The sequence below is a fragment of the Crocodylus porosus genome, unplaced genomic scaffold, assembly GCF_001723895.1.
Source record: "Crocodylus porosus isolate Cpor-Errol unplaced genomic scaffold, CroPor_comp1, whole genome shotgun sequence".
NCBI classification, from domain to species: Eukaryota; Metazoa; Chordata; order Crocodylia; family Crocodylidae; genus Crocodylus; species Crocodylus porosus.
The window spans coordinates 29,409,622-29,421,662 of record NW_017728907.1 but is presented as its reverse complement, the minus strand read 5'-3'; the positions used below and the strand labels follow the sequence as shown (position 1 = coordinate 29,421,662).

Sequence of the window (12,041 nt, the reverse complement as noted above, 5' to 3'; positions counted from 1 at the left end):
GCTGGCTTGGGAGTAGGCTTAGCTCTGCAGTTGCCACCACTCACTTCAAATCAAAGATTCCGCACCCCTCCCCCCGGTTAGGCTCTTCTCCAGAATCCAGGTGCATACTATTTATAGGAGTATGCTAAATCTGAGAAAATATAGTAGTTTCTCCAACCTTAAGTTCCAGTGAATGAACTGAAACAGGCACTGTAGCATGATTGTAGTAATGGACTCAAGCATAACAAAAAACCTAAAACATACATGTATCTTCACTCTATCCAAATCTTAGTGTTAGTTTCCTGGATGCATTATGTATAGTATTGTTGCTGCAGTAACATAATGTAAACTGCTTTCAACACTTTACAAACTGCATCCTATCATTCAGAACCCAGTTAGTGAGAAACTGATACAAAAAGAAATAAGCTGCAACAAGGAGTTATGAAATATTTAGCTGCAACTCAGCTTTATACCTTATTTCATTTTAATAATTTCTGTTTACATAGTTTGCCTAGTGGTACAACATATAAATCCCTTCAGTTATATTTAGAAATAGTGGTTATCATTTAATATAAATTTATTATTGTTTGTGTTGGTTTGGCAGTGACTTTTTACAAGAAAATTCTGCCAAAAAAATTCAAAATCAGGATAAGTATAAAAACTGAAATGAGCAAACTTCAAGTCTGTTAAGAATTGGGTTCAGTTTGCTTCATTAAATCTTATAGGTCAAGTTAAGCCTTTACATGCTTTGTAAGTGGATTTCTATAATGAGAACAGTTTTTCATGTGACACATCAGTTCCTGGGATAATTCCCTGAAGGGTACCAGCCCTTTGCATAAAACGGAAAAACTCCATACAGCCAAGCGCATGGTGCAGGTTTCATTTCAAGGACTAATGCCAACGGGTTTGCACAGAACACAGATCAACATGGTCAAAACCCAGCATAGAAAGTAAGTAGCCACTAGTCTTTCCCATTCTTGATATTATCTGTCACTAACACTGGTACAAACATCTATATAGGGGCTAGGGAGTCCAGAGTAATTGCATTCAAATGCTCCACAGACTGATTAATCTCCACTCTGAAAGACATTAGAATCAGTCGCCAATTAAACACTTATTCTGGGAAGAGCCTGGGTAGTTTCCTACAGCCACAACCTGCCCAACACAGTTCCTACTGATTTCAGAGAAAGCTGAGGGTTGTGTGCACCATTCAGGATAGCATTTAGTACTAGGTTCCTAAAGCACAAATTGTTTTCAGGCAAGGAAGAAAATAGTTCCAGGCATGACTCAGTTCCAGCATAATAACGGCAATCACTCATTTGGATTTTTTGGGGTAGAGGACCACTGCCTTGACAAAAACAGCTCTGCAAGCCTTCAGGCTTTTTAAAAATGATCATCTATAAAGATATTTTCCACATGAAAATAAGCTACAAAACTGTTTCTCACCTCTGCATTACTGTTTTGGCTAGAACATAGCCTGGAAGTCTATATATAGCATCTGATTAAATCTATCTGTTTTTCTGTGCAATCCCATAGCATAATTTATAGCTATGTTAACCAGATAAAGTTAACCAGCTTTGCAGGGGATTACTGTACCATTTTGATACTTTACCTTTAAGGGGATAATTATACTCAATACCATCAAGCCAATCCTAGATAACTGGTAGAATAGTTTTCATTTTAGAACTACGTTGTCCATTATCCAGGGAAATAAGCAGAGGCTGTTGAAGGTACTACAGGTTTTGATGAAGTGTGTATTTTTGTTGATGAATAGGATTTTGGATATTCTGCAAATAAGGAGGAAATAAGTTAGCCTTCCTGGAACATAAAGCTGCTTGGACTTCTGGAAGGCGCTTTTTAAAATTGAATATTTTACACTTTAATAAGACAGTCTGTTCCTACCTGAGCTATTAAGTGTGTTCTGGCTCAGCCCCCGTAAAGGAATGCTGTCTTCTCTTTTCTTTAAATACTTCAATTCCAACCCCAAATGCTCTCCACTATTCAAAAGAAAATCATACTTAAAAACAAGAAATCTATGAACTTCCTGTTACATTCGTCTGTCTTTTTTGTAAATGTTGCTGGTGAAGTTAGCTGCATACTTTAAAGTCTACACAAAAAATATTTGGGGGCTTTTCAAAGAGTTTTTTATATTGAAACAACGTTCTAAAAAACATCTGAACATCTGCATTTACTGCTTTCAACTAACTACTGTTTTAGTGCTAGCACTAGCATAACAGAATGGTTACTTATCTATGACATAATGAGCTTTCTCAGAGATGGTTTTGTCCATATGGATCCCACTCCAGGTGTAAGTGTGCCTAATGCAGGCAAGATGGACATCTCTGAATACCACTGGCCATTGGTACCACTCTAGTGCCCTGTGTCACCCCCCAGGCTCCTCCCACTGTAAAGGCATAAACAGGCAGAGAACCTGCAACTGTCTCTGAATTCTTTCAATAACCCAAAATTTGAGATAAAAGGATTTCAAGGTAGCAAGAAATCCCCACAAGTAAAACATCCCAAGTGTCAGTTCCTTCAAGGTAACAGGCCAAGAATTGGTCCAAATCCCATTCTAGGCAGCTGGCTAACAGTACCCCTCCCTGGAAATATGAGCAAGGATTTCCAGCTCTCATTAAGTAAACATTGCCCTTTGGAATCTAATCTTAATCAGTGTTACAAAGCCACGTCTACAGCACAGTGTTTGAAGGAGATGGCTGTGTGGCTGCTTTTGCCTCCCTGATATAGGAAAAAGCCCAAATTCTATTACTGTTCCTCTCCCTCACTGCTTTTTGTGACTTAATCTTAAGCTAAACTGGGAAAAATTAGATGTGCTAGAAAGTTATTTTAGGGCTTAAGTCAAGGTGGAATAGGAGGGCAATTGCTAAGTTGTTACTGGCCCCAAGCTGATATGGGGCTATTAGGGAGGGTTGTGGAGCTGCCACTTCTGTAATTTTATTACTTCTTGATGAATGCTTCCATGCATTACATGAATAAACCATGACTGGAGAATCTTAACAGTGAAAATCTATCAGACAGTGCTGTGCAAGCTAATTGCTTAAACTGCTTAAAACTCACATTTGTAAGCAGAATTCTTTATCAACTGAGTCTGTGTCCTATAATCATCTGCATTTGCAATAAGTGCATCACAAAGCAAATGCAGCTTCAAGTCTAAGGTCTTTGAATCCACCATGAAAATGTTGCTGGCACAAATATTGCCTGTTGGGTGTTTTGGGAGAAATTTAATAGGATTAACCTTGATGATTTCCTAACTAGCCAATAACAAGTAACGGCAGAAGAAATAATTAAGTAGCAGGTAAATACAACCCCACTCTGTCTCATTATTATGAATCAGAACTGTGCTACAGGTTTGCCCTTTCTACCTTTTGATGGAGGTGGCACAGGAACATACAGTGCATAGGGACAGTCACAACTAGCAATGCTTTTCATATATTCTGATCATATGTGCACACACACACACTTAAGTGGGCTACACATGGAGAAATATTAAATAGTAAAATCCCATAAGCACGACAGGTACAGTTGTTACTGTAAACAGTTTTCTTCATCTAACCCACATCCAACAAATGTGGCTGGGTTGCAGATGTGGTAGAAAAACCTTTTGGGTAGACAATGCTACAAAAAGGCAAGTGCTTTCTTGACAGTTGTCTGGGCAGTTCTATGATATTGTAGGCAAAAGAATTCCCAGAAGAGACAGACCCAGGTAAGTACCAGAATTACCAGGAGCATTGCCTTCTGGGATGTCCTACCAAATAGGTTAAGGAAAAAGAACGGAGACAAGCAAAAAGGTAGAGGGGGATCCCACCAACACCACATATACAGTTTGTCAAACTGACTGCAGCAGGGGTTGAGAACCTACTGCCTACAGGCTGGCTCCAGCCCCAGCAGCACAGGAAGTGTTTCCAGATCCTACCACCTACTTTCTTCTATCTACTCCCTTTGCAGCATCTGTTGAATGCTTGGGGGTGCATGGGAAGAAGGGTGGGTGCAGGGTTGCAAACAGTGGCCCTTAGTGGCAAAAGGTTGCCAACCCCTGGATTACAGGAACACAAAGCAAGATTGAAACAGCACTGGCTCGTTATTAACTATGTTACTAATTGGTTACAAGAGCTGCTACAACTTCCAATGGAAACAATGCACTTACTTACTCCACTGTACCTAACTACTTCATTATGTTCTTTCTAAAATAACCTACTTTCCTACATGGTACCACCACTCATGTTAACAGGAAGAAAAAAAAAATAATGTCATGTAACCTTGAAAATATTAATACAATGCAATGTTAAACAATGTGCGCTGAATGCCTTCATGAATTAGGCATGATGAGGCACTCAGCCTGTAAAAGGAACATTTGCTATTCTTGTTATAAAATTTAGAGCCCTGTGATGCTCATCTCCCACATGGCTGGCTCCACTTTACTGTGAGTAACAAAAGACTGGAGTAGTTTATAAGACTGTTGAATCTAAGAGTAGCAGAATGTCATTTTCCTAATGGTAGCCTACAAACAGGTCAAATAAATTATTCCACAGCATAAAATTACACAGGGTCTGATGTGACTTTTTCTTCATAAAAGCTGCCTTCAAAGACACTTTGAGAGCCACATTTTCAAATGTAGCCTCTAAAGTTGCAGAGGGAGAGGGTAAAGCTGTATATTTATTTGAACACAGAACTACAGTTCGCAATCACAAACTTAAGCATAAGAACTGTTATACAAAACTTTTCCCAGCAATTTTAGAGAAGCAGCTTTGAGGGTCTTGATAATCTGGCCTAAAGTATATCATTTGTGTAGGCACAAAATTGAAAGTACTCACTTTTCTTTGTTTGCTGAATTGCTTGTTGCAACAGGCACCATATGAACATCTGAACATCTGTTAGTTTTTGAGAGTTGCGTATTAAACTGAATCTAAAAGAATATCAACATTTTCATACATTCACTTTTTAATCTAGATAAAATTGCGAACAAAGAAAATGGAGATTCAGGATTTTGATCACACTGGGTGCATATATACAGGCAAATAACACAATACAGTAAACTCTGGAGCCAGAGTACACTGCTTCCAGGCACGGTGTCTACATGTGTGCCTGGGAGAACAGCAAGTTGAGCTGGGGTGGAGCAGCCTCAGGCTGGCAGGGAGCACGGTGGGTCAGCTCCAGGTTCTGGGTGGCAGCATCGGGTGGCGGAGGGGCTGACAGGAGTTGGGGGTCTAGTCTCCGGCCAATTTGTGCCCAGTGGTCACCACGTACATGTGTGTTTGACCACATTTAGTGACTCTGCTGCAAGATAGTACAGTACTGTAGAATAGTGTAGTACTATCTTACAGCAGAGTTAATTAGTTTACTATGACACTTCACTGAGGAACTACTTAGTCAACTCCACAGTAAAGTGCAAGGATAGATTCACCCACTGTGAGCAATAATGTTCCACATACCACATGCCTAGATAAAACAGACACAATGAATAGTATGCTAAGTTATAAGACAAAGTAGAAATTCAGCTACTGACACCTACAGTGGGTATATCTTTTGCTATGGTTTGCCGTTTCTATGGGACACCAAAACAAACAATGTCTTCTGCTGAACTGTTGTATTTAATTCAGTGTTATGTTTTAGGGCCTACTAATGTCAGCATTCATTATCAGAATGAATAAGCATTATGGCAGGGAAAAGGCAAGTCACAAGATTAAAAGAAACTAATTTCAAATTTAAGAGATTTTGCTTAAAAAAATGGATTTCACTTAGCCACAATATTAACCTAAAGAGACTGGGTGCCTTGCTACTCTCAGATATACTAGTAAATGGTTGAAACGGGAACTTTGCTGACCTACAAAACTCATTTTGCACTAGTTCATAGAAGGATGTTTTCTATAATCAAACACATTAAAATGTTATTTTGTGAGCAGTATGGGATACTAGACTAACAGAGCTAAGAGCCAAATCTACTTTCTGTGTTTCTTTGTATGATGAATGTGCTATAAGGCTTATATTCAGATGGCAAAACTGTGACAACGTGGATAATACCTCAAGGAAAGCAATGAAGTTATAATCTGTAAAATGCTTTCAAGACATCAAGTGCTATCATTTTATCTAATGTTCATGGCTACCTCTCAATTAAAACAAAAGGCAACTTGTGTTTAAACACGTTTCCTTAACTGGAAATTTCCAAAAGTTCATTAAGTCAAATATTTCTGAAACTATATGGAAATACATGTGGATAAATATACATGTATAAACATAAGCACAAAATAATATAAATGCTTACTTACCTTTGGACCTGAAAACTGTTGGCTGGCATTTCGAGCAGATGTATGTTCTGGAAGGGTCTGTAAGGTATATACAGGGGAGATGGGATAATTTATTCCTAAGCTGGGAGGAGGAAATCTGTTTTCCAACTGTAAGAGAAAGTAAGAAAATGACCATTCAGAAGAAGATGATCATCATCTCTGTAGTATTTTTGGTCCTAGCAATCCCTCTTATTTTTTCTGGCTCCTGTTTCAAATGAATAACTATACAACATTCTTTTCAGCTGACAACTACAGGGTTTCAGAAAAATAGGTTAGTCTGATTGAGTTTCACTGAATCTATATGTAAAAACTTAAAACTGACCCTCAGTCATTAAATGTATTATTGCAATTAATGTTTATTAATATTTAAGTGATTCAGATACAGCAAAAGTCTCTTAGTCTTTCAAAGGAATATTTGCAAAAAAGAGAGTGTATACAAGGTAAGCATTATTTTATTAACATGTCTTCATCAGCAAATCTCAAGAGTTGACTAATGACTGGTATACGTAAACTTGCACTCTTTGTATCAAAGAAAATGCAAGCTTTTCTATATCAAATGGTTTCAGATGAACATTTTTTTTTTTTCTTCTCCAGTCAGGAAGAAGTTTACAACTCTTACACAAGAGCTGGCAGTCTACTACTTTTAATTAGTTTCTTTAAACAGAGTTATAGTGTAAGAAATTTTTTCACTTCCCACTTCCCCTATTGTCTCCAAAATCAGTCTTATGTAAAAAAGCTATGTCTATGTAGAATAGTTTCCAGCTACAACTCCACTATAGCAATGAAAAAGAGATTTGCCAGCAAGACACACCAGTTCCTTTTCTTGTGCAATTTAATGTCCTATTATTGAGATTTCTAATTTCACATTGTCTGGCTTATGTAAAACAACGTTTATGAAGTTTTTATATTTCTTATATTAATAGTGCATCCATTCATAACACTGCACAAAATAAAAAAAAATATGAGGCAAAAAGGAATAACAAGGCATTTTATCCATGTTACATACTTCAATTCTTGTGTATTTATTTCTAAACAATATAGAAAATACCTAATTATAGCTGTTTGGTTCTTTTACCATATTTTGAGGTGAAATGCCAATTCTGCTGTTGCTGGGAAGTACAGGTGAAATGGTAGAAGTTCCCAATACCTCTTGTTTTCTTGCCATCTGAATTTCATTCAGTTGCTTGTTTAACCAGGTGATTACTACATCAAAAAGTAGAAAAAATTAAACCATGTCTTTGCTTTTTTTATCCCTCTTTATTCTATCCTCAAACTATCAGAAATTATAACAGCAATACCTGCCATTTATCAAGAACCTGTTGCAATTATTCTATTGCATTCTTAGACAGTTTCTTCCACTCTCTCCTGCACCAACTCTTTATCTAATCTGGCCCTCTCACCCCAGTTTTGCCCTATCTTGACTTCTTCCAGCCCATCTCTGCTGCAGAAATACCTGTTCCCTCTCCCCCACTGCCTGAGAGCAATAGGAAGCTGGGGATGGGAGGGAGTCTCTACTCTCAGTGGTGCTCTACAGCAACATTTCTCAACCCATGGGTCACGACCCAAAAGTGGGTCACAACAATTCATGAATAGGTCGTGAACAAACTTTAAAAATGGATTCTCCTTCAAAAGGAGAAAAATATGGAAAACTGGCTTTTCCCTTGCAAGCTGGCAGAGTATTAGCCTCCAAGGGACTGTTTGGGACGCCCCATGACCCACACACACATACCCTGCTCCATATACCTACCCTCTGCCCACCACTGGGGGGCTGGAGTCTGGGGGTGGGGGGCAGTGGGTCAGGAGTGAGGGGCAGTGGTTCTGGATTAGCCACTGATGTTTACAAATGACTCCTGGTACAAAAAAGGTTGAGAACCACTGCTCTAGAGCAAGTGTGTCAAACATACATTGTTTGCAATCGCCTCACCTTTACCCACCACTGAAATGAGGGTTTTTAGTCACCCTGGCAACTAAGATCAGCAGCAGGGGAGAATGTGGAGCAAGCAGTAGTGGCGATAACTTCTTAGGTTTCAGCACCACACTGAAACAGCAGCTCTGGCAGTTGCAAGAATTAATAATGTCACCAATCACAGGAAGTCCTACAGTCAGGATCCTCTACCTCTCTCAGCCAAGTAAGTTTGACACTGCTGCTCATCAGCAACCATGAGCAAAATCCTCACATATCCCTGGGCTGGAATATACTTGCTGTAAATGGAAACTTACCTGCCAAAGATCTGAGCTTGTGCGAACTGTGCTTTTTTCAGAAACTTATAACTTGTCCAAAAGTCAGCACCTTCTCCCCTCACCCCTCATATATCAAGAGGCATATCCCTGACACAAGGGTGCTCTCCAAATCTAGCCAAAATGTCAAGCCAAGAGTCTGGTACCCTTAACTTAGGAGTCATCATTCACTCAACCTAAAATAAAACCTCTTCTGAAAAGACAGAAATTTCTCAAGAAAGATGTTTGACTTTTCCAGTGGTACAAAACACTACCATTTTCCTTCTCCTACTTCTGGTTGATAACCCTTTTTTCTTCAGCTCCTGCTGCTGAAGATGACAATCTGATCCTGAATATGTTATTACATTAAAATGCATACAAGCTTCTTTCAAATAAGCATGATAACTAATTACTTAATTTCTGGATACTGCAGCAAGAGTATTAATTAGACCCACAAATTACAAGAAAACTATTTTTTTTAATAATTAGAGATCACGGATATGGATACATAAACTCAGAACAACAGAATAAACTTCTTAAATTGTATGGAGTCACACCAAAAGGTGAATTCTTCACATGTGAAGGATCAGAGTGATTAAACCTAGGCTATTTATGCACTAGTAAAATAAACTAAGTAACTGAATTACTTTATCCTTCTATTGGGGGAAAAGATCACAAGGATGCTATAATCTGAGAAAATAATATAGCTGCTATACTATTCACATTTGCAAACTATGCCATTCTGCTTCACTGATTAAGTGAAATGTTATTTTATGCAAAACAGGGGACTGAAATTCTGTAAACTTACCATTTTCATTGGTTTTTAGTAGCTGCTTGCTTTCTTCCAGTTTTTGCACTGTACTTTCTAACTGTTCTTGCAACTTGCATATCTAAAATGTTTGCACAGTAATTATATAAAGTAAAATCAAGAGCACTCAACAATCAAATACTGAAGAAAAACAATGTAAATAAGACATCAAGGATCTTGAAATCCTGCTGAACTTAAAAAGAGAAGATGGATATTAAGTCTAAATTACTGTTGTACAAAAAGAGTACAACCACACAAAGGAAAAGCTCTTTATTGCATTCATGCCTTTGAAAATCTCCATAGAAGTCTGCTAATTCAGGGAATGGCAAAGTATGGCCCATGGAGCTGCAGGGCTTTGCCTGTGCCCATGCCCATGCCCTTGACTGAGCAGGGAGGAGTTTCACCAGACCAGGAAATTGGAAGCTGCACCTGCACCACTGCCACTTCTCTGCACACTCTTCCCCCTTCCCCAGGGCTGTGATGCAAGCACAGCTTACAGCCAGTGGGGAGCTGTGCCAGGACTCGGCTAGGCAGGGGAGGGGCCAGGGAGAAGCAGGAGCTGCGTGGAAGAAGCTACTGCATTCACACTGCAATCAGGGAGCAGGGGACTAGGACAAGTGGTGGCAGTAGTGTGGACAAAGCTCCCAGATGTGTAGCTCTAGCGAAGGTGGAAGGAACTGCCCCCACCCACTGATACGCTGCTAAAACTACCTATCCCATGTCAGACTCAAGCCACATTGTTCCTGCCTGCAACTTAAAAAAAGTGCTGGCTCCAGTATTAATTAATTCATATGCTCAATTGTATTTTTTGTACTTTGTAAATCCTAAGGTGGTATTCTCTTTACCTTGTTATCCCCTTAAAAGAAAAATAAAGAACTTTCACCTCTTGCTCTTTTGTCCATAGAGACTGTTCAGTCTCTTGCAGGTCTCTCCGCTCTTTCTGGAGTTTCTCTTCTTTTTCAGCCAGCAGTTTTTCTTGTTGAATTGTCACTGTGTTTTTCAATTTCAGTTTACTCATTAGAGTTTTCAAATCTCCTTGTAATTTCTTGATAATTTCATTAGCCTGTAAAACATGAGAACATTTCCAAACAAAATAATTAAGTACAACTTAAACGTAAAAAAACCTCATGATTTCAACATCATGTTTAAACAAACCTTTAGTAATTCAGCTGATAATGACTTTATTGTTGCTTCAAGTTTTTCCATGTGAATTTGTTTCTTCTCTGCATTCTCTTCCAGTATTACCTTTAAAAAATTAATTAAGATTTTTACTGCTGAAGAAAAATATTTCCAATTTCATCTAGATGAAGCTTATTAAGGTTTGCAGTAGATGCACATTAATTCTCACATCACTAATCCAACTTGTGTAACACACACAAATTCTGTCCCATTTCTCAAAATTTAACAGTAATAGTCTCATTCAGACATTAAAGTTTTACAAAATATACTAGGGTAAATTCAGTAATGTATTATGGCAAAAATTAAACTAAAATACACTTGTTGAAGTGAATCCATTATCTTTTTGTGAAGCTATGATTTTGATTCCTTTTTAATATTTGATCACCTACTTGCCAGTTCACAAAAACTGCTAACGTGCAACAGCCTTATAATAAGAAACAAAATTCTATTGTTTTTCATATACGGTAGATTTAGAAACTAAAGGGAACCTTTTGTTCCTGTGTCGCATCTAATACTTCTTTTGTCCTATTAACCAACTGGTCTTTATCTTTGATCTCTTGTTCTAAAACAGCAACTCGTGTTTGTAGCTGATTAATAAGTTTCTCTTTTTCATGGCATTCAGCATCCAGAGTAGTATTCTCACGACGCAAAGACAGTACTTCCTGCTTTGTTCTCTGGCACTCCTGAAACGATTGAAAGAAATGTGTTTTAAGAATACATTGTTCAGCTCGTGCATTCAAACATACCATGTTATAAAAGGTAGTAAAAGAATACTGAATCTACAACATGGACCACCAGAGTTTGAAAATGTGCTAATTTTCAACTGATCGCACAACAGATTACTTGTATATACTGATATTGCTATTCCTATACAAATACAAATTTGAAAATACATATGATCATTCCATACATCTTCTATCCCAGAGAGCTTTCCTTTAAGTTCCCTGACTGTGGAGTCTCCTTTATATCGTCTTTCTGTTAGGTCTTTGTTCATTATCTCTAGTTCTGACAGTCGATTCTGTAGCTGTTGGGCAGTTCTCTGATGCATGCTTTCCAGTTCCTTTTTCTGTTGTTCATGTTGCTGTTGGCATTGAGTTTGTGCCTATAATGAAAAGAGAAAATGGTAACTAGGTAAAATCTTCTAATATTATAAAAGCTTTAGTCTGTCTGTCCATTACACTTCATTCGCACTCTGACTGGCTGTTTCAGCAGACAGACACAGACAGTGGAGTGTCACTGTGGCAATGGGGACTAAGGGGCTGGAGGAGAGGGGGGGCAAGGTCGGTGGAGTTGGCTTTGACCCCCTCCCCTGCTCCTTGGAGGCAGCAGGGGATGATGGGGACCGAAGTGCTGCCATAATACTGTTATAAGTGCTGTTATAAACTAGTCAGGGGGGGATCAGCAGGCATTCGGGGAGTCACTGTTTCCACGAGCACCGCCAGGAGTAACCAAGAATAACGGTCACAAGCTGGCAGAGGGTAGGTTTAGGTTAGATATCAGGAGGCGCTACTTCACAGTCAGGGTGGCTAGGGTCTGGAACCAGCTTCCAAGAGAAGTGG

General features: G+C 38.7%; 1 protein-coding gene across 4 annotated transcripts in view; it reads right to left on the bottom strand.

The window, feature by feature from the left end:
• Positions 1–80: 80 nt before the first annotated feature.
• SASS6 (SAS-6 centriolar assembly protein) overlaps positions 81–12,041 on the bottom strand; it is a 25,531-nt gene continuing 13,570 nt past the window's right edge. Inside the window, exons 8-17 of one of the 4 annotated variants that reach the window (XM_019531027.1) lie at positions 11,393–11,584; positions 10,971–11,165; positions 10,459–10,548; positions 10,187–10,366; positions 9,304–9,385; positions 7,354–7,481; positions 6,261–6,386; positions 4,809–4,900; positions 1,882–1,976; positions 81–1,766 (exon numbers count right to left, since the gene is read on the bottom strand). In XM_019531027.1, the coding sequence (XP_019386572.1) occupies positions 1,678–1,766; positions 1,882–1,976; positions 4,809–4,900; positions 6,261–6,386; positions 7,354–7,481; positions 9,304–9,385; positions 10,187–10,366; positions 10,459–10,548; positions 10,971–11,165; positions 11,393–11,584 (1,269 nt within the window). In that variant the 3' untranslated portion in view covers positions 81–1,677. Of the gene's footprint in view, positions 1,767–1,881; positions 1,977–4,808; positions 4,901–6,260; positions 6,387–7,326; positions 7,482–9,303; positions 9,386–10,186; positions 10,367–10,458; positions 10,549–10,970; positions 11,166–11,392; positions 11,585–12,041 lie in introns of those variants that run through there. The other 3 variants (XM_019531028.1, XM_019531030.1, XM_019531029.1) reach the window with 3 other exon arrangements.